Source organism: Pelophylax lessonae (assembly GCF_965119305.1).
Source record: "Pelophylax lessonae genome assembly, chromosome: 5".
NCBI lineage: Eukaryota > Metazoa > Chordata > Amphibia > Anura > Ranidae > Pelophylax > Pelophylax lessonae.
This window is the reverse complement of record NC_138772.1, coordinates 389,778,089-389,799,105: the sequence shown is the minus strand read 5'-3', so window position 1 is coordinate 389,799,105 and position 21,017 is coordinate 389,778,089. Positions and strand designations below refer to the sequence as shown.

Genomic DNA, 21,017 nt, shown 5'->3' with positions numbered 1-21,017 from the left:
TTCATTGCTATCTTCTTTCTTTAGGCTGTTCTTTCTCTTTAACCACTTGCCGACCAGTCACGTTAACTGTACTGCAGCAAAGTGGTTCGTTATCGTCTGGCGACGTAGACCTACGTCACCAGACAATCCCCTTTCTCGGCGCGCGCGCGCCGCCGGAGGCTCGCTCCTGCTGTATTCAGTTACAGCGGGAGTCGGGCATGGGGAGGAGTGGCGGTGATCACCGCTGCTCTTCCCCGATCGTCGGATCTAGTGTGGAAATCCGCCTGCTTGTGTAAACAAAGCGGGCGGATCTCCTAAGTGACAGGCAGGGTCAGATTGCAGGGTTCAGCACAGCTGAACCTGCGATCTGTCCCTGTGTCACTCAGTCACCTCCCCCCACACACGTCAGTAAGCACCAGGCATTTATTAACCCCTCCCTCTCCAATAAAAATTAACCCCTTCCCTGCCAGTGTAATTTTTACAGTAACAGTGCATATGTATAGCACTGATTACTGTAATAATGTCACTGGTACCCCCAAAAGTGTCAAAAACGTCAGTCAAGGGTCCGATCTGTCCGCCGCAATATCACAGTCCCGCAAAAAAAAACGCAGATCGCCCGCCATTACTCGGAAAAAAAAAAACACCAAAAATGACAGAAATCTTTCCCTTAGTTAGTAAACGCAATAACTTTTGCGCAAACCAATCAAAATACGCTTATTGCGATTTTTTTTTTTTTTTTTTTTTTACCAAAAATATGTAGCCGAAAACAAATTGGCCTAAAATGTTAAAAAATTTAGATTTTTACATTTTTTTTTTGGGGGGGGGGGAATTTCATATAAAAAAACGTGAAAAATATTGTTGTTTTTTCAAAATTGTCGCTCTTTTTTTTGTTTATAGCGCAAAAAGTAAAAATCGCACAGGTGATCAAATACCACCAAAAGAAAGCTCTATTTGTGGGGAAAAAAAAAACATAAATTCAATTTGGGTACAGTATTGCACGACCACGCAATTGTCCGTTAAATTAACGCAGTGCCGAATCGCAAAATATGGCCTAGTCAGGAATGGGGTAAAACCTTCCGGTCATAAAGCGGTTAAAAATACGCTCATTGAGAATTTTTTTGTCAAAGACTTGTAGCTAAATACATTTTGGTCTAAATATATGACAAAAATTGAATATATTGGATATTTTTTTAACTGTCAAAGTAGAAAAATATTGCTATTTTTTTCAAAATTAACGCATTTTTTTTTAATTAATATCGCAAAAAATGAAAAGCGCAGAGGTGATCAAATACCACCAAAAGAAAGCTCTGTTTGTGGGAAAAAAGGACGTAAATTTTGCTTGGGTACGGCGTTGCATTAGCGCGCAATTGTCAGTTAAAGTCGCACAGTGCCGAATCGCAAAAAGTGGCCTGGACGTAAGCCAGCAAAATCCTCCGGTGGTAAAGTGGTTAATTTGTGTGCAAACCCTTTCCTGAAACAAGTGAAAGTTTGCATCTACCTGCACAATAAAAGGCAGCATACTAGAATCAGAAACTAAAAGAAATCGCTTTGGTTATAGACACTTTTTTTAAATGTCGCATATATAAAATAAAATAAAAACCTATCACTGTAGCACAGGTAGAGACAATAAAGACATTTCTTGTGGCAGAGCGATTGTCTAGCCTCTGAAGCAGCTGGTTAATACTGACGAAACCGGTCCGGCTGTTTTTCTCTGGACTGGATACTGTCTTTTTGGACGATACAAACATGGGACTGTTAAGTATATGGTCAACTCCACCTTGTGTGGAAACTTTTGGTTTTCTTGGTACCAATTGAGTGAACTTTCATGTACCTGTATTGAATATAGTGCTGTGCACTCACCTGCATGACCCACCCTGTACTATTTGTTTCATGTGTGAACTGTTTTACATACAGGTCTCAATACTGGTGGAATGGGTACAAGTCCTATGAAGACACACATGGTTGATTCTCCTTCGCACACAGGGTATCAAATATTGGTGATGGCCTGTTGGCTCAATGCCTATTCCTCAGATGTACCTCCACTTCCATATATGACTTTGCATATTTACGTTATGATTGGATCCCATTTGTCAATGGAATATGGACAAATTGTCCCTTTATATGGATCTGGTTGCCACATACCTGCAGGGCCGTAGATAAGGGGGTACCACCAGTCCTCCTGTACAGGGCCCAGGCCAGCAGCGGGGCCCAGGCAGCAGGATGATCAATACGGCAGGGGGGGCAATTACCGGAACCAATCCCCTGTATGGCTCTCTCTGCGTCAGATGAAAGGTGGTTTCTTCTCCTCTCCCTCCCGTTGACTTTCAGCTGCAGCAGAGGGAGCTGTACAAAGAATCAGTTCTAGAAATTGCCCCCCTCTGCCACAACGATTACCCTCCCTGTTCACCATACATTTCCCCCTACTGCCCAGGCACCCCTGTGCCCCCTGCCCCTGCAGCACTGCTGGCTTCCCTCCTCTTTTTCCTGCTGGCAGCTTCAATAGGATCCTTCAAGACTGAAAGTGGGGAAAGGGTTATGTAAGTGTCATATTTACCAGCCTCTTCCTTTCCTGAATGAACTCAATGAGTGATCGGTACCGATCAATAACTTTATTAATTCATAACTGAAGCATTGGCTGTATGGGGCCCTGTGTCAGCATCTTTGTATGGGGCCCTGTGGTTTCTAACGGCAGCCCTGCAGACCTGTACCATATAAGGCTGGTTTGTACATATGTCTATGCATAGTATTAGAGTCCTCTAGCTTTGTATACATGAACATCTGCCTAGGAGTGGATCAGTTGCCAGTCTTATCATATTTCTGCTTATAATTTATGGATGTCTAAATTCAGAGGCAGTTACTGATAACAGTAGTTTGCATATTCTTGGCCAAGATTTGTTACTTATTTGCTCATGCTTTTACTATGTTACATAAAATATAATTTTTTTTTTTTTTTTAGTATTTCTATCTGAACATGTCATGTAAAAAAATGTTTTTGATGTTTCTTTATGAAGGGGTTGATGGATGGTCAGTTGGGTTCTTTCATCTCTAGTTTTGGTGGGTTATTATTTTTGATACCCTGACGACTCCCTCCGATTTACAACATAATAATTTTATATATGTTTTGGCTTGTATACTGTTTATTTTTTAAGAATTTTCAGCTGGTTTTTGAAGTTGTTTGTTTGTGTGAGCTTTAGTAGTCAACTAATGTGCTAACTTTACTATTAGGATGATAAAATGCAGGTATGGCTGTAATAAGGCACAGTAGTAACCTCCTCGCTGCTTCCTACTAGAGGGCTTCTTCCAAGACCCGATTTTATGTTGTTTTTTTGGTAAGAGCTACCCTAATGAGCACCATTAATTAATATATAAAAAGGAAAAAAACACAAGCGCTGTAGGCATAGGCTGACCGGGGTGGGATAGATGTTTTTCTGAAAATAAAGCCAATACGCTACTCTTATATGGGTAAATGGGGAGGGAAAATAATATGACCACAAATAGATGGAGTGAGTCCACAATGCAGTTCAAATGAGCAATATGTCCAAGAAATGTCCAAAAGGTAAAGTTCACTGTATAAACAATACTGCTGTAAGGGCTGGCTCCGAAGACACAGAGAAGTCGGTGCTTTTGGTAGATACAATAGGAAACAACAGAGCCCCTCTAAGTGCAGTATTTATTGAATGAGCGTGAACACAATGATATAACAACTCACATGGTAGAAGACATAATAGGCTTGTACAGACTCCGGTGGTGCATCAGATGAAAGATGTAAGTCCAGGGGTCCTGGAGAGTAGAAAGCCTTGTGCTGGTCTGGTGTACTCCGAGGATGGATAGACGCTGACCAGAGGATCCTCCGTCTTCCGGGTTCGGCTAGGCGCCAGGGACAAAGCTGGAACGCAGCGTGCGCTGCGTGACGTCACCGGAGACAGTGGTGACACGACGCGTTTCAGAGCTTGCGCAAGGCTCGCAGTGGGCCTGCGTGCTCTTTTTTCAAGTGTGGTCCGATCCAATGCTCACCCATTGGGAGGCTCCCGGCTATGTGCCAGAATCCTTTCTGACCATTGCCGTATCATCGCTATGCCTTACCTCCTACCACGGAGTTTTGTCACTTTTAACAGATGTCATTCCTTATCTAAAATGAAATGGTAAGCATAATGCTATATGAACATGCTGTATCTCTAAAAGTATAGTGGGACTTGGCTGCCTAACAGCAGGGCCATGACTTCAGCTGGCTGTCATGTCTCCCAGGTGTGTCTGCTGAGAGGGAAGTCTCCCCACTGGCTCCAAGAGAGGATTCTCATTGGACAGTGGAGGAAACCCAATCAGAAATACACTCAGGCCTGTATCTACCCCAGAAGGCAGATTCTGCCGCAGAGGATTCTGGGAGTGGGTATAAGTTCTGAGGGAACGCATGACGCAGCATCTTTGGTGGGAAGCAGAGTCCCAAGTGGGAGAGTACGGCTGTCGCTCCTCCTGTCAGAGGAAGCGGGTGTCTCGGGTGGCGGCCTGGGTATCCAAAGAGAGTGAAGCTGAGCTGCAAAGGGGATCCGGAGTGCCGAGAACCAGCGGAGATAGAGAGAGGGGTCTAGTTCCAGGAAAGCCTACAAAGGTTGTGAGTACTGTGGACTGCCCCTGGGGGTCTGGCTAGTGTCAGAGGGGACCACTCCGGAGAAGGTTCTAGAGATCCAGGAGTCGGCTAACTGTTAAAGGGGGTGCCTAGTGAGAGGACCCTGAAGTATTAGAGGGGGTACCTGCAGTTTGGGCCCTGAAAAGTCAGTGTACAGTGTGAAGTGTACAGAGTTGAGAGTTGCAGGAGCACAAGTAGTGACAAGGAGCTACCTCAGCCAGTGAAGGGTTGGAGGGAGCTGTTCAGTGACTTTTGAGCTATCTCGAGTATCATGAGTCAAGAGTTCTACAGTCCTGGAGCTTCTGAGCTAACAAACAAGTTAAAGTCGAGGTTCCAGCACTAATTCAGTCAAGCAACATTTGAAGCGTCAGGAAGCGCTAGTCGGCATTCAGTTGGCGCCAAGACAGCATTAGTGAGCATTTTTGTACAAAGTCCCAGTTAAGCCTAGAAGAGCCAGAGGAGTAACCTACTCATTGCCTTCTCCCATCCCCTAAATACAATAAAACAAAACAAACTAAAGATTCCGGAATGGTCATTGTCTCAGTTCTCACATCTGGGCTCACAACTTAAATGTGTTTGAAGTGTTACCGGTACTGATGGCAGAACCACCTTGGGCCTTAGGCCTGGAAATATTGCTACATATGTAATTAGAAAACAGTTTGTATAGCCTTGCTTCACATAGATGGTGTTTTTATATGCTTTTCATGCTATTTGAACTTATACTTTTTATTTGAAGATATATTGGGATCTTAATTTGTGATGCATAAGAGTAAATTATCACCCATAACTGATACCATCTGGAAACACTAAGTATTGTGCTGATTATTACCTTTTTTTATGTAAAGGAAAAGACTGACTTGCAGTCCTCTCTGTATTACTAGAGAGTAATAGACTGGTATTTGGGGCCTGGATTTTGGAGGCCCTGAAGTGACATTTGGGTGCGAAAAGGGACTTCAGTCCACACAGGGTTAAGAGTCCTGAGGAAGCAGCACTTCAAATAGGAAGTAGTACTAGGCAGGGCGTCTTTGATATTGAATGGGCCCTGGGCGAACATTTTCTTACTGCACATCATTATTGCTCAGCTATACTTTGCTAGAGTTTACTGCAAAACCTTACTGCTCCCACTCACTGGGGTTGGCTGCTGGAGATTACTGCACACCATTACCGCTCGCTGATTGGTTCCTATAGGTTAATGTACATCATTATTGCTCACCCATTGCTTGCTAGAGGTTACGGCAAAACCTTACTGCTCTTGCTCACTGATTGGTTGCTAGAGTTCACTGCACATCAATACCGGTCACTGGTTGCTAGCGGATACTGCACATAATTACTGCTCACCCATTGGTTGTTACAGGTTAGTGCACATCATTACTGATTGGTTCCTAGAGGTTACAGCACATAATAGTGCTCACTAGTTGCCAGAGGTTACTGCTCATTATTACCACTCACTGATTTGTTGCTGGAGGTTACTACACCTAGTTAGCACTCACTGGTTGCTAGAAGTTACTGCACATCATTACTGCTCTCTGATTGGTTGCTGGAGATTACTGCAGATCATTAATGTTACCGATTGATTGCTAGCGATTACTACACATAATTACTGCTCACTGATTGATTGCTAGATAGATTATGCTACAAACTCACATAGCAGTCCCCTTGCCAGAGTAGAAGTGTTGTCTTGCACTGCAGCAGAATTTAACATATGGCAGAAAAGATGGAGCTAATGAAGCCAAACAGGAATAAATTCAAAACCGTACGATCAATGAGCATAGTAAGCAGAGAGGCGAAGATAAATTACTTTAGAAGCTAAAGCAGTGAAAGTTCAACTCAGCGGAGCAAACTAGCTCATTCAGATTTGCTAATTACAAAACCTACCAGCTGTCTGCTCATCCTTGCCGACCAGTGTATGTACATACAGGTATTCCAAGTCATGTTAATAGCAAGCAAACGTCAGTTCCACCAAGCACATGTTCTATTTCAAATTGTAACTTTCGCACCGCTTTTCTTATCTTTGCTACCTTAGGAATGTCACTGTCTCCTCTATTCGATCCTTCCTCACTCATTCTCTGCCACTGTTTGTTAGTGTGTCTCTCCACTCGGCCAGCTCTGCTGTCAGGCATGGACACCTCCGATCACTGGTTCCCTTTCCCTTCAGCTACAGCTGCACAATGTGACAAGGATCAAATGTTTGGATATCGGGCCCCACAATAATGACAGGGCCCAGGGCAGTTGTCCCATTTGCCCATCCTTAAAGGCGGCCCTGGTACTAGGTGTGATGGTGTGTGAGTAGGAGTTGGAGAGAGACACCTGTTTGGAGTGCTGCACGTTTGCTGGAAGCTGCCAGATAGACAGACTGGGACTGCGCTAACCCTGGGGTAAAGTTCCCTCTATGAACTGTGTGTTTCCTTATATTTTGTTTATGCTGTTGTGCTGAAGACAAGCAGACTTTTTGTGTTGCATTTTGTTTTTTTCTGTTGGAAGCTTTTTTGTGTATGCCTAAGGAAAAATAAAAATCTTTTTTGTTAAAGTTAAACAGCTTTGCGCTTAGTTCTAGTGGAGCTATATTAGTGTTTCTATTGATGAATTGTAATTGAGTTCCACAATTTGTGTCTATACTTAACCACTTGCTTACAGTGCACTTTCACCCCCCCCCCCCCTTCCTGCCCAGGCCATATTTCAGCTTTCAGTGCTGTCGCACTTTGAATGACAATTGCACAATCATGCTACACTATACCCATATGAAATTTTTATCATTTTTTTTCACACAAATAGAGCTTTCTTTTGGTGGTATTTAATCACCTCTGGGTTTTTTATTTCTTACGAAAAAAAAAGAATAAATACAGAAAATTTGGGGGAAAAAAAGGTTTTTCTTATTTTCTGTAAGTTTTGAAAATTAAATTTTTCTCCTTCACTGATGTGCGCTGATGAGGTGGCACTTATGGGCACTGGTGAGGTGGCACTGATGAGGTACTAATATGCCGCACTGATTGGCGGCACTGATGGGCACTGAGAGGCGGCACTGACGGGTGGCACTGATGGGCATTGATGTACACTGACGGGTGGCATTGATGGGCACTGACGGGGGGCACTGATGAGCACTCATGGGCAGCACCATCAGTGCCCACAATCAGTGCCCATAGTGTTGCCAGTCAGTGCCCATCAGTGCCTAGATGAGCAGGCACTGATGGGCACTGATTGGCAGCACTATGGGCACTGATTGTGGGCACTGATGGTGGGCAGAAATTGGCACTTTATTTAAATTTTGTGTAATTATTTATTTAATTCATTATTTCCTTTTTTTGTAATCGGGGCACTGATTATCAGTGCCCTGATTACTTTTACTTGTCTCCCCTATGAGGAGGAGCCGCTGATCGGCTCCCCTCGCCTCACACTCTGACAGCGTGAGGCGAGGAGAGCTGAATAACGGCACTTCCTCATTTACATGTGACCAGCTGTGATTGGACACAGCCGATCACATGGGTAAAGTCATGTCATTGACTCTTTACCGAGTTCGGGGTCGTGCGGTGTCCTAGCAACACGGCGCCACGAGAGAGACTGTTCTGGTGCGCCGTCATGAGACCGCCATTTGATAGCGGGCGGGTAGCAAGTGGTTAACATAACTTGGATGTATTTCTCTCTGAAGAAGGGCGTTATGTCAGCCGAACCTGTCATGCAAAATACTTCTTATTAACCGCTTGCTGAGTCCAGCCGCCATAGTTTTACTGCTACAGGTCAGCTCTGTCCCGTAAAACGATGTACCTGTACACCGCTTTGCGGGACCGCTAGCGGAGGCACATTCCCATTGGCAAAAGGTGGAGCCAATCAGCGGGTCCGGCGGCTGTGATTGCCCGTGGAAATAAAACGGCGGTCTGCCGTTGTAAACACTGTCAGTAACGAACACAGGGATCCTGTGTTCATCTTATTTAGGAAAGCAGGTCTCTGTTTTCATGCAGCAAGCCCCCCCCCCCCAGTTAGACAGCACCCTCTAGTGACCCATTTATCGCCCCTGATGTTAACCCCTTCCCTGCCTATGTCATTAGTACAGTAACAGTGCATAGTTTTAGCACTGATTACTGTTATAATGTCACTGGTCCCCCCCAAAGTGTAAAAAATGTCAGTTAGGTGTCCGATCTGTCCTCCACGATGTCAAAGTCCCTCTAAAAGTTACTGATCACCGCTATTACTAGTAAAATAAAAAAAAGACCTAAATCTTCCCCCTAGTTTGTAGACGTGATCAATTGTGCACAAACCAATCAATATACACTTATTGGTATTTTTTTTTTTTTTTTTTTACCAAGAATTTGTAGCAGAATACAAGTTGGCCTAAAATGATGAAAAAATTTAGATTTTTAATTTTTTTTATTGGGAATGTTATATAGCAGAAAGTAAAAAATAATGTGTTTTTTTTTTTTTTTTTTTTGTAGAATTGTCGCACTTTTTTTTTTTTGTTTTTTATAGCACAAAAAATAAAAATTGCAGAGGATCAAATGACATCAAAAGAAAGCTCTATTTGTGGGTTAAAAAAAAAAAATACATCAATTTTATTTGGGTACAGTATTGCACGACCACGCAATTGTCAGTTAAGATAAAGCAGTGTTGCAAAAAAATGGCCTGGTCATTAAGGGGGAATATGCTTCTGGTCCAGAAGTGGTTAATATGTATTTTATGGATTTTTTCCAATAAATCTTATGTGCAACAATCCCTGTGGAATGTTCTATATATGGCCAGTGCGATGGCCTGATTGCTCTTGCACTAAAACCATATACTGCTGTGCTAATCACCACACCCGTGGTTGGAAAACAAAAAATAAAAAAAGTGTGTATATGTGTATATATATATATATGTATATGTATATGTGTGTATATATATATATATATATATATATATATAATAATCTATACAGGATCTCACAAAAGTGAGTACACACTTGTAGTAGTAGTAGTAGTACAGCTTGTACTTGTACTAGTGAGTGTACAGCTTGTATAACAGTGCAAAATAACTCAACTTACAGCCACAGAGACCTTGTGGACATTTTCACTTAGGGTTGTACTCATTCTTGTTGCCAGCGGTTTAGATATAAAAGGCAGTGTGTGTACTCACTTTTGTGAGATAGTGTGTGTGTGTGTGTATATATATATATATATTGTGACGGTATGCGAGGTGAGATAGTAGATAATCGCCATATTTCACCTCGCATACGTTCTGTGGTGAGAGACTGAACCGGAATCCGGCCCGGGTTTTTCCAGCCTCTGTGACAGGCTAGGTTCCGGTCCAGAGATTGTAAGTTAGTCCATGCTCAGGTGGACTTTAACCACTTTAACACTAGCCACTGTGCTGCTACTGCGGCACAGTGGCTCGTTATCGTCTAGCGACGTAGACCTACGTCGCTAGACTCCTCCCGCTGTTTTCATTCACAGCGGGAGTCGGGCCAGGGGAGGAGCGGCGGCGATCGCCACTGCTCTTCCCCGATCGTCGGGGAATCCAGTTTGGAGATCCGCCCGCCTGTGTAAACAGAGCGGGCGGATCTCCTAAGTGACAGGGAGTGACAGATCGGAGTGTTCAGCATAGCTGGACATCCGATCTGTCCCTGGCTCACTCAGTCACCCCCCCCCCACACGTTAGTAAGCACCAGGCATACATTAACCCCTCCCTCTCCAATAAAATTAACCCCTTCCCTGCCAGTGTCATTTTTACAGTAACAGTGCATATTTATAGCACTGATTACTGCAGTAATGCCACTGGTACCCCCAAAAGTGTCAAAAATGTCAGTCAAGGGTCCGATCTGTCCGCCGCAATGTCGCAGTCCCGCAAAAAAATCGCAGATCGCCGCCATTACTTGTTAAAAAAAAAAAACACCAAAAATGACATAAATCTTTTCCTTAGTTAGTAAACGCAATAACTTTTGCGCAAACCAATCAAAATACGCTTATTGCGATTTTTTTTTTTTTTACCAAACATGGGTAGCAGAAAACAAATTGGCCAAAAATTTTAAAAAAAGTTGGTTTTTACATCTTTTTTGGGGGGAATTTCATATAAAAAAATGTTAAAAATATTTTATTTTTTCAAAATAAACGCATTTTTTTGTTTATAGCGCAAAAAGTAAAAATCGCACAGGTGATCAAACACCACCAAAAGAAAGCTCTGTTTGTGGGAAAAAAAGGACGTAAATTTCGTTTGGGTACGGCGTCGCATGACCGCGCAATTGTCAGTTAAAGTCGCACAGCGCCGAATCGCAAAAAGTGGCCCAGACGTAAGACAGCAAAATGCTCTAGTGGTAAAGTGGTTAAATTAACAGAAAAAGAGCACAGAAATGCTCTGGCCTGAGACTCCGAAGGGGATCTGAGAGAGGAGCTCTGTTTGGACTTTGAAAGGTTTGCTTTGCAATATGTTTTGTCGGTGATGGGGACCAGCCCCACACTGTATAGTGAGGAAAATTCCTGTATAGTTTAGCGCCGGACGGCAAGGATTTATTTTACTGTTTTGTTGTTTGTTTCATATTGGCAAACCTCTGCTGAATAAAGCTGGCAACCCACGAGACTTTTAAGAAACTACCTGCATGCTGACCTTATTTTGCTGGTAAAGGTGATCCCTGTGAGCTAATCTCCCACAATATATATATATATATATATATATATATATATATATATATATATATATAATGTATATGTGTATGTGTATGTATATGTATGTATGTGTATATATATATATATATATATATATATATGTGTGTATATATATATATATATATATATATATATATATATATATATATATATATATACATATATATATATATATATATATATATATATTGTGTATTCTAATATAATTTTATTTTTTTTGTGGAGCTATATTGGTGTTTCTATTGAATTGAAATTGAGTTCCACAATTGAAGAAAATTACAGTATAAATTTTTTTTTCTGCAGATATTAGATTTGATTGAAGATCTTCAAGAACACATATTTTTAAAGGAACCTAAATTACTAAAGGCCCTAATACCATCGGAGAGAGTACATCTCACAATTTTAGTAGCGCATCTGAAAGGTGAAGAAGAAGTGAGAAGGTAAGAATGACAAATGTCAATAAGCTTTAGTAATGTACTTAGTGGCGTTTGATATGCTCTTTTGCACTGCTTTACACACATACATTACTAGCACATTGCTATTAGGAGCACTAAGAGTCACAGAGCAGTAGTGATCGATACTCTTCGATCATATAACATGTTTATTGAGTTTAATGTTCCAACAGTTCACTTCAGCAAACTGTACTATGTACTACATTAAAAAAAAACAAAACAAAAAAAAAAAACGGTTTAAAGCGGTTCTTTGGTTAATTTTTTTTTTTTTTCATCTTTCCATCTGTTAAATCCTCTGCCCTTGTTTTAACTTTGGATAGTAAAACATTTTTTTTTCTGCCAGTAAATACCTTTTATACAGCCCACTTCCTCCTTGTCTGGTAATTGGCCTAGGCTAATGACATCATGCACAGCCCTCTCTCTCTCTAACTCTCATGAGAGTTTGCCAGCAAGCATGGAGGGATGAGTCAAAGGAAAGCCAAGGAAAGCTGCAGAGCTGGAGGGGGCTGGGTGAGGGTGGGAAAAACGGGAGACTTCAGAGATGCATATGAGTATTTATCAAGAGAGGAGAAATGTGCAGTCAAGCAGTGGTATTAGTGTGTCTGTATATATGTATGTGCGTGTCTGTTGGGATATATGTGTGTTTCTGTGAAAAATCTAGGAAGTGAACAGGCAGCAGCTTCAGCTGCCCACAGTTAAAATGGCTGCAGCCAGACTTAGTGGAGGGGGGGGGGGGGATTTCTGCAGCATATATGGCAAGTACAGAATACAGAACAAGTCACAGTATATATAAAATAATAAGCAAAGTGGTTGGAGGGAAGCTCCAGAATGACAAAGATGTTTTTATTACAAAATATATGAGCAGACTGCAGTTCCTCTTTTAAAAAAAAAAACAATCTTTGGCTTTCACTCAGCGCTGCACTTGCTGCAAACAAGGGATAATTGTATACAAACACAATTGAATAGTGTATGAGGGATTGATTTTACATAAAATAAAGGGTGTCTGATCCAGGAGCTGTCATCCTGTGCATATAAAAAAACACTTATAGGTCATAAGCCAGTAGAATTTACAGATGCATACAGCTGCAAGATAAAGTATGTGAACCCTTTGGAATGACATGGATTTCTGCACAAATTGGTCATAAAATGTGATCTGATCATCATCTAAGTCACAACAATAGACAATGACAGTCTGTTTAACCACTTAAATACCGGGCACTTTCACCCCCTTCCTGCCCAGGCCAATTTTCCCCTTTTAGCGCTGTTGCATTTTGAATGACAATTGCGTGGTCATGCAACACTTTACCTACACCAAATTTATGTCATTTTCCCCCCACAAATAGAGCTTTCTTTTGGTGGTATTTGATCACCTCTGGGTTTTTTCCTTTTTGCTAAACAAAAAAAGACCGAAAAGTTTGAAAAAAGAAAAAAAAGTTTTTTGTTTGTTATACAGTTTTGTAAATAAATACGTTTTTCCTGCACTGATGGGGTGGCACTGATGGGGTGGCACTGATGGGCGGCACTGATATGTGGCTCTGATAGGCACTGATATGTGGCACTGATAGGTAGCATTGATATGCAGCATTGGTGGACACTGATAGGCGGCAATGATGGGCACTGATAGGTGGCACTGATGGGCACTGATAGGTGGCACTGATGGGCACTGATAGGCGGCACTGGTGGGCACTGATAGGCGGCACTTATCGGCACTGACGGGCTGCACTGATGGGCACTAATGGACACTGATAGGCGGCACTGGTGGGCGACACTGATGGCATTGATGGGCACTGGTGGGCAGCACTGATGGGGAGGGCAATGGGGGCTCCCTGAGCCCTGATTGCCATCCCTGGTGGCCATAGTGGGCATCCCTGGGGTCATGGTGGGCATCCCTGGGGTCATGGGTGGGCATCCCTGGTGGTTCTAGTGGCACCCCCCCCCCGAGGGTCTGCACTGGTAATCAATGATCTGATTACCAGTTACCAACCCCCCCCCCCGTCAGGGGAGCCGCCGACCGGCGCTCCTTTACTCGTGCCTGTCAGGCACGAACTAAGGAAAGCCAATCAATGGCTCTTCCTGTTTACTATGTGACCAGCCGTGATTGGACACGGTTGGTCACATGGTAAAGAGCCTACGTCTTTACCAAGATCGGAGATGCAGGGTGTCAGGCTGATCACCGAGGGGGCGCGCAGAGCTGTATTATCCTGCCGCTGTCATATGGCATCCGGTCAGGATAATACAACCACAATCCCGCCGTCAATCTGCTATAGGGCGGGCGGGATGTGGTTAAACTAATGGCACACAAAGAATTAAATGTTGCCATGTTTTTATTGCACACACCATGTAAACCTTCACAGTGCAGGTTGAAAAAGTATGTGAACCCTTGGATTTAATAACTGGTTGAACCTCCTTTGGCAGCGATAACTTCAACCAAACGTTCCCTGTAGTTGCAGATCAGACGTGCGCAACGATGAGGAGTAATTCCGGACCATTCCTCTTTACAGAACTCAGTTTCAGTTCAGCAATATTCTTGGGATGTTTGGTGTGAATCGCTTTCTCGAGGTCATGCCACAGCATCTCAATCGTTTTGAGGTCAGGACTCTGACTGGGCCACTTCAGAAGGCGTATTTTCTTCTGTTTAGGCCATTCTGTTGTTAATCTACTTCTATGCTTTGGGTCATTGTCCTGTTGCAACACCCATCTTCTATTGAGCTTCAGCTGGTAGACAGATGGCCATAAGTTCTCCTGCAAAATGTCTTGATAAACTTGGGAATTAATTTTTGATAGCAATCCTTCCAGGCCCTGATGCAGCAAAGCAGCCCCAAACCATGATGCCCCCACCACCATAGTTCACAGTTGGGATGAGGTTTTGATGTTGGTGTGCTGTGCCTCTTTTTCGCCACACATAGTGTTGCATGTTTCTTCCAAACAAATCAACTTTGATTTCATCTGTCCACAGAATATTTTGCCAGTACTGCTGTGGAACATCCAGGTGCTCTTGTGCAAACTGTAAACGTGCAGCAATGTTTTGTTTGGACAGCAGTGGCTTCCTCTGTGGTATCATCCCATGAAATCCATTCTTGTTTAGTGTTTTACGTATTGTAAATTCGCTAACAGGGATGTTAGCATTTGCCAGTGACTTTTGTAAGTCTTTAGCTGACACTCTAGGATTCTTCTTCACCTCATTGAGCTGTCTGCGCTGTGCTCTTGCAGTCATCTTTACAGGACGGCCACTCCTAGGGAGAGTAGCAGCAGTGCTGAACTTTCTCCAAATATAGACAATTTGTCTTACCGTGGACTGATGAACAGCAAGGCTTTTGGAGATACTTTTATAACCCTTTCCAGCTTTATGCAAGTCAACAATTCTTAATCGTAGGTCTTCTGAGAGCTCTTTTGTGCGAGGCATCATTCACATCAGGCAATGCTTCTTGTGAAAAGCAAACCCAGAACTGGTGTGTGTTTTTTTATAGGGCAGGGCAGCTTGTAACCAACACCTCCAATCTCATCTCATTGATTGGACTCCAGTTGGCTGACATCTCGCTTCAATTAGCTCTTGGAGATGTCATTAGTCTAGGGGTTCACATACTATTTCCACCTGCACTGTGAATGTTTACATGGTGTGTTCAATAAAAACGTGGCAACATTTCATTCTTTGTGTGCTATTAGTTTAAGCAGACAGTGATTGTCTATTGTCGGGACTTGGATGGTGATCAGATCACATTTTATGACCAATCTGTGCAGAAATCCATATCATTCCAAAGGGTTCACATACTTTTTCTTGCAGCTGTATGTTTATGTTAATACACTTGGAAGCTAATTGTGGAGGTATAAGCTATGAATGAAGGACAGTCTGTAGCTGACACTGCTGGTAGAAGCAATGCTGCCTCCTAGAGTGGGCTGGAAACCTGAGCACCCCAATAGAAGAAGGGAAGGGGATGGAAAGCCACCAAGCCACCAATATTGTAGCAGGTTTATTATGTGAAAAATGATTTAAAATTGCACTCACAAAATGTCAGTGGAAATTGGCATGTAACTAGCTCCAAGTAGGGACGCCAGTGGGGAGTCCAATTCAGGCTGGAGCCGCTGAGATGACAGATTTGGTGCGAGACTCGATGCAGAGGTATTGGGGAGCCACCATGAGTAAATAAAACTATCAAGGCATCCGTCAGATGCCGACTATGCAGGAGCTAATCGCGTTTCCACCTTATGCCCCCCTCTTTAGTCATTCTAACCACTAAGCCTATCTTGAGGAGTTCTAAATTAGCCGCAGTTAACCCTGCAGTGCCCAAGTGTAGGTGGGATGTTGAAAGGGAAGACTGCGGTCAACCATAACAAATTTTATACAATATAATGGCAGGAAAAATAAATATCAAATTTACATTAAAAGTGAATCTAGTATAAAAACAATGTATGAAAATGGTTGGTATCCTGTCACATAAAGGTATCTACAGAATTTTTAAATCATATAATATGGAAATGTATTCCGTTGTATATGAAAACCGTAAGTAACCATCCCTTTATAAATGAATGGAGAAGATTATTCTTTCCCATAAAATAGTATAAAGTCAGTATCTAATCACAAAAAAACAGAATTCATGTGATGATAAAACATGATTATATATCCAATTTTATTCAGGTGCATCCCATAACATTTGAATATCATCAAAAAGTTTATTTCAGTAATTCAATTCAAAAAGTGAAACTCCCATATTTTATATAGATTTGTTACTCAGAGTGATATATTTCAAGCATTTCTTTCTTTGATTTTGATGATTATGGCTTACAGCTACTGAAAACCCAACATTTTGTATCTCAGAAAATTAGAAATTTACATGACCAATAAAGGATTTTTAATACAGAAATGTTGGCTTACAAAGAAGTATGTCCATGTACAGTATAGTATGCACTCAATACTTGGTCAGGGCTCCTTTTGCATGAATTGCTGCATCAATGCGGCAGGCAGTGGAGGCCAGGTTGCTTTGATAGTGGCCTTTAGCTTGTCTGCATTGTTGTGTCTGGGGGGTCTCATCTTCCTCTTGACAATACGCCACAGATTCTCTATGGGGTTTAGGTCAGGCGAGTTTGCTGGCCAATCAAGAACAGTGATACCATGATCATTAAACCAGGTATTAGTACTTTTGACAGTGTGAGAAGGTGGCAAGCCCTGCTGGAAAATTGAATTCAGCATCTCCATAAGGCTGGTCAGCTAAGGGAAGCATGACGTGCAATAGAATTTCCTGGTAGAGGGCTGCGTTGACTTTGAACTTAATAAAACACAGTGGACCAACACCAGCAGATGACGTGGCTCCCCAAATCATCACAGACTGTGCAAGCTGCACACTGGACCTCATGCAACTTGGATTCTGTGCCTCTCCACTCTTCCTCCAGACTATGGGACCTTGATTTCCAAATGAAACATTTTCCAGTCTGTGATGTTGGTGTTGGTCCATAACACCTTAGCAGTGCCACAGGCTGATCGCCTCCATGCTCCACTTATTCAGTAATTCAAAAGGAGCCACAACCATGTATTGGGTGCATACTACTGTAAATGGACATACTTTTCAGTAAACCAACGTTTCTGTCTTAAAACTTTTTTTTTTTTTTATTGGTCTTACTGGTAACATTCTAATTTTTTGAGCTACTGAATTTTGGGTTTTCACTAGCTGTTTGACATCAAAATTTAAAAGAAAAACTCATGAAATATATCACTCTGTGTATAACGCATCTATATAAAATTGAGTTTCACTTTTTGAATGGAAATACTGAAATTAATTAACTTTTTTCTGATAGTCTAATTTTATGAGATGCACCTGTATGTTTATATGGAGTATGATTTTGTATAGAAATTTATTTTAAATCACATCTACGACCAGCATAAACAGAAAAAATATGATTATTCCCATTGGAAATAATGGTAAAAAAAAATATATATATATATATATATGTCAGTATCTAATAACAAAATAACACCGTTCATGTGATGATAAAACATGATTATATATTACATTTTATACAGGTGCATCTCATAACATTATAATATCATCAAAAAGTTTATTTTAAGTTTTTTTTATTTTAGTAATTCAATTCAAAAATTGAGACTCCTATATTTTTATACAGATTTGCTACACAGATATATTTCAAGCATTTCTTTCTTTTATTTTGAGGAGTATGGCTTACAGCTAGTGAAAACCCAAAATTTTTGTATCTCAGAAAATTAGAACATTACATGACCAATAAAAAGGATTTTTAATTGAAAAAAAAAAAAAAAAGGTGGATGGATAGATAAAATATACAATCGTTGTATATGAAATATATTTTTTAATCTCCTTTTTTATTAATTTTTTTTATAACCAACAAGTCATACAAAACATATAAGAAAACTAATCACAATATCAAAATCTATGATCTATAGTAAATGAAAAGAAGAAAAAAAAAAAAAAAAAAAAAAGAAAGAGAAGAGGGAGGGAGGGGGGGAAGGAAAACGGAAAATTTATATCAATACTTACCGTAATTTTCCTTTCCTGATAGAACTCCATGGCAGCACACGTATGGGTAGGCTCCGCCTCCTCTCCTACCCTATAGGACCCCACTCCCATAAATGTTTGCTCCAAGCCAGGAGCCGTGTTCCATATATAGACTACTCCAGCAGATGGGAGGGAACTCCTGCTGCCATGGAGTTCTATCAGGAAAGGAAAATTACGGTAAGTATTGATATAAATTTTCCGTTTTCCTGACAGACTCCATGGCAGCACACGTATGGGAAATAACTAGCCATACACACCCGGGTGGGCAACTGCTGGTCAAACAGAAATAGGTTTAATTTGCACCGTCAACAGACAAAATTTTTAAACCAAAATCAACTGAGGATAAAGAAGCAGGTTCAACACAATAGTGTGACATGAAAGTGTTAATTGAGGACCATGAGGCCGCTCTGCAAATGACATCTGGTGCAACATGAAGGGAAGCCGCCCAAGACGTAGAAATCCCTCTGGTGGAATGAGCCGTCACCACTTCCGGAGGAGCCAGTCCCTTGGCTCTATATGCCCACTGGATGGTCTGAACTATCCAGCTAGAAATTGTTCTGGAAGAAGCCCTCTTGCCTCTGTTCTTTCCATAAAAGAGAACAAATAGATAGTCTGACTTGTGAAAGGAAGCTGTGAACTTCAAGTATGTTTGAAGGACTTCGCCCACATCCAACGGATGGGTACTCTGGTCATCTTGAGACTTGAATGTAGGTAAAACAATCTCTTGGTTGACATGAAAAACTGAATTTACCTTCGGATTGGACCCTAGCATAGGGACCAGGACGACCCGATCAGGAAAAAATGTCAGAAAAGGTTCTTTGCAACCCAGGTCACTAATTTCAGAGACACGTTTAGCCGATGTGATGGCTACTAAAAAGGCCGTCTTCATAGACAGATTCTTAAGGAAGAAGGAATCTCCATGTTCCAAAACTGTTGCTGAGAGAAACTCAAGGACTAGTGGAAGGTCCCATTTGGGGAACCTGGGTTTCCTGGGAGGTCTCATTCTTGACGCACCTCTGAAAAACTGCCGGACCAGAGGATGTTTTGCCCATGAGGTCCCCGTGAAGGCAGAGATTGCTGAGATCTGTACTCTGAGAGAGCCAACAGCCAGGGATAGGTCTAAGCCTGTCTGGAGGAACCCCAGAATGTGATGGATCTTAGGATTAGTGATGGAATCGGACTCATTAGACATGTAATCCTCAAACTTAGACCAGATCCTCTCGTAGACTTTGTTGGTGCCCGGTCTCCTGGCACTCATCATTGTGGACATTGCCGCACTTGGACAGCCAAGAGCTTTTAGTCTTTCCCTTTCAAGGACCATGCCATGAGATGTAACTGCGCTGGGCATGGATGCAGCACTGGACCCTGAGATAGAAGGTCCGGCCTGAATGGCAGGGGAACAGGATCCCGAAAGCTCAGTTGGAGCAGCAGAGGAAACCAGGGCCTCCTTGGCCAAAACGGAAGAATTGCTATGACTTCTACCCTCTCTCTCCTGAGTCTCTGCAGGAACTTGAATATCACTGGGACCGGGGGAAAAGCATATGCTTTGTGGAACTTCCAGTGGTCCGTCAGAGCATCTACCCCGTAGGCTTGGGGGTAACGCCATCTCAAGTAGAATTTCGTCAGTTTGGCATTGTTTGGAGAGGCAAACAGGTCTACCTCCGGAAGAATCCCCAGAGAGATGACCCACTTGAAGGTTTCTGGATGAAGAGACCATTCGTTGTTGTCTAGATTGGTTCTTGACAGAAAATCTGCCTGAACGTTCTGGACTCCTGGAAGATAAGCAGCTGATAGATTGGAAAGATTCCGTTGGGCCCATGCCATGATCGGTTTCACTTCTTCCAGAAGGGAGGAACTGCGGGTGCCCCCTTGCCTCTTGATATATGCGACCGCCGTCATATTGTCTAGCCGTAGGAGGACCGAGGACCCTTTCACCAAGTGACGGAAAGCCATGATGGCACGAAAAGCTGCCCGAAGCTCCAGGACATTTGAGACCAACCCGAGGGTGGGAAAGTCCCACCTGCCCTGGGCCACCTCTGACAGGCAGTGCGCACCCCAGCCCGTCTGGCTGGCATCCGATGTCACAACGATCCAAGGAACGGAAACGATTGAATGACAATTCAGGAGATTTTCCCGTTGTAGCCACCAAGACAGACTCGCCCTCATAGAGGATGTTATCCGTACAGGAGTGTCTGGATTCCCGGAGCTCCATTGGCGGAGGAAACCGATTTGAAAGGGCCTCATCCTCCACTGTGCCCACTTGACCATGGGGGCCGTGGAGACCATGGTCCCTATTATTTTCAGACACTGTGATGCCCGAAGATAAGGGGTTGACATTGCCGGTTGTATTCTGCTGCGGATCACCGGAATCTTCTCCACTGGAAGAGAGATGGTGCCTCTGGAGGTGTTGAAGAGTGCCCCCAGGAAGATCAAGGATTTTGTCGGATCCAGATGGCTTTTCTCCAGATTCAAGAGCCACCCGAATTCTTGAAGGGTGGAGATTACCTGAGATCTGTGTTGCAGAATCTGTGCTTGGTCTTGAGAAAGAAGAAGCAGATCGTCTAAGTAGTGAAACAGTCGAATCCCTTTCGATCTGATCAGAGCTACAATAGCCAGTAAGATCTTTGAAAAGACTCGAGGTGAGGTGGTAAGCCCGAAAGGGAGACAGGTAAACTGGAGATGCACTTGACCCACGGCAAAGCGAAGACATTTTTGTAGTTCTGCTGCCACTGGGACATGGAAATAGGCATCTTTTAGATCTATGGAGATCATCCAATCTTCTGGTTGCACCACTTGGCGGATAGTGAAGAGTGTCTCC

At 42.6% G+C, this 21,017-nt stretch overlaps 1 protein-coding gene across 1 annotated transcript in view; it reads left to right on the top strand.

Moving 5' to 3' along the window:
* LOC309557016 (A-kinase anchor protein 7-like) overlaps positions 1-21,017 on the top strand; it is a gene marked incomplete at both ends in the record, with an annotated part of 168,277 nt that overhangs the window by 64,272 nt on the left and 82,988 nt on the right. The window contains one exon of the mRNA XM_082259619.1: positions 11,530-11,666. Within this exon, the coding sequence (XP_082115745.1) occupies positions 11,530-11,666 (137 nt within the window). The remainder of the gene's footprint in view (positions 1-11,529; positions 11,667-21,017) is intronic.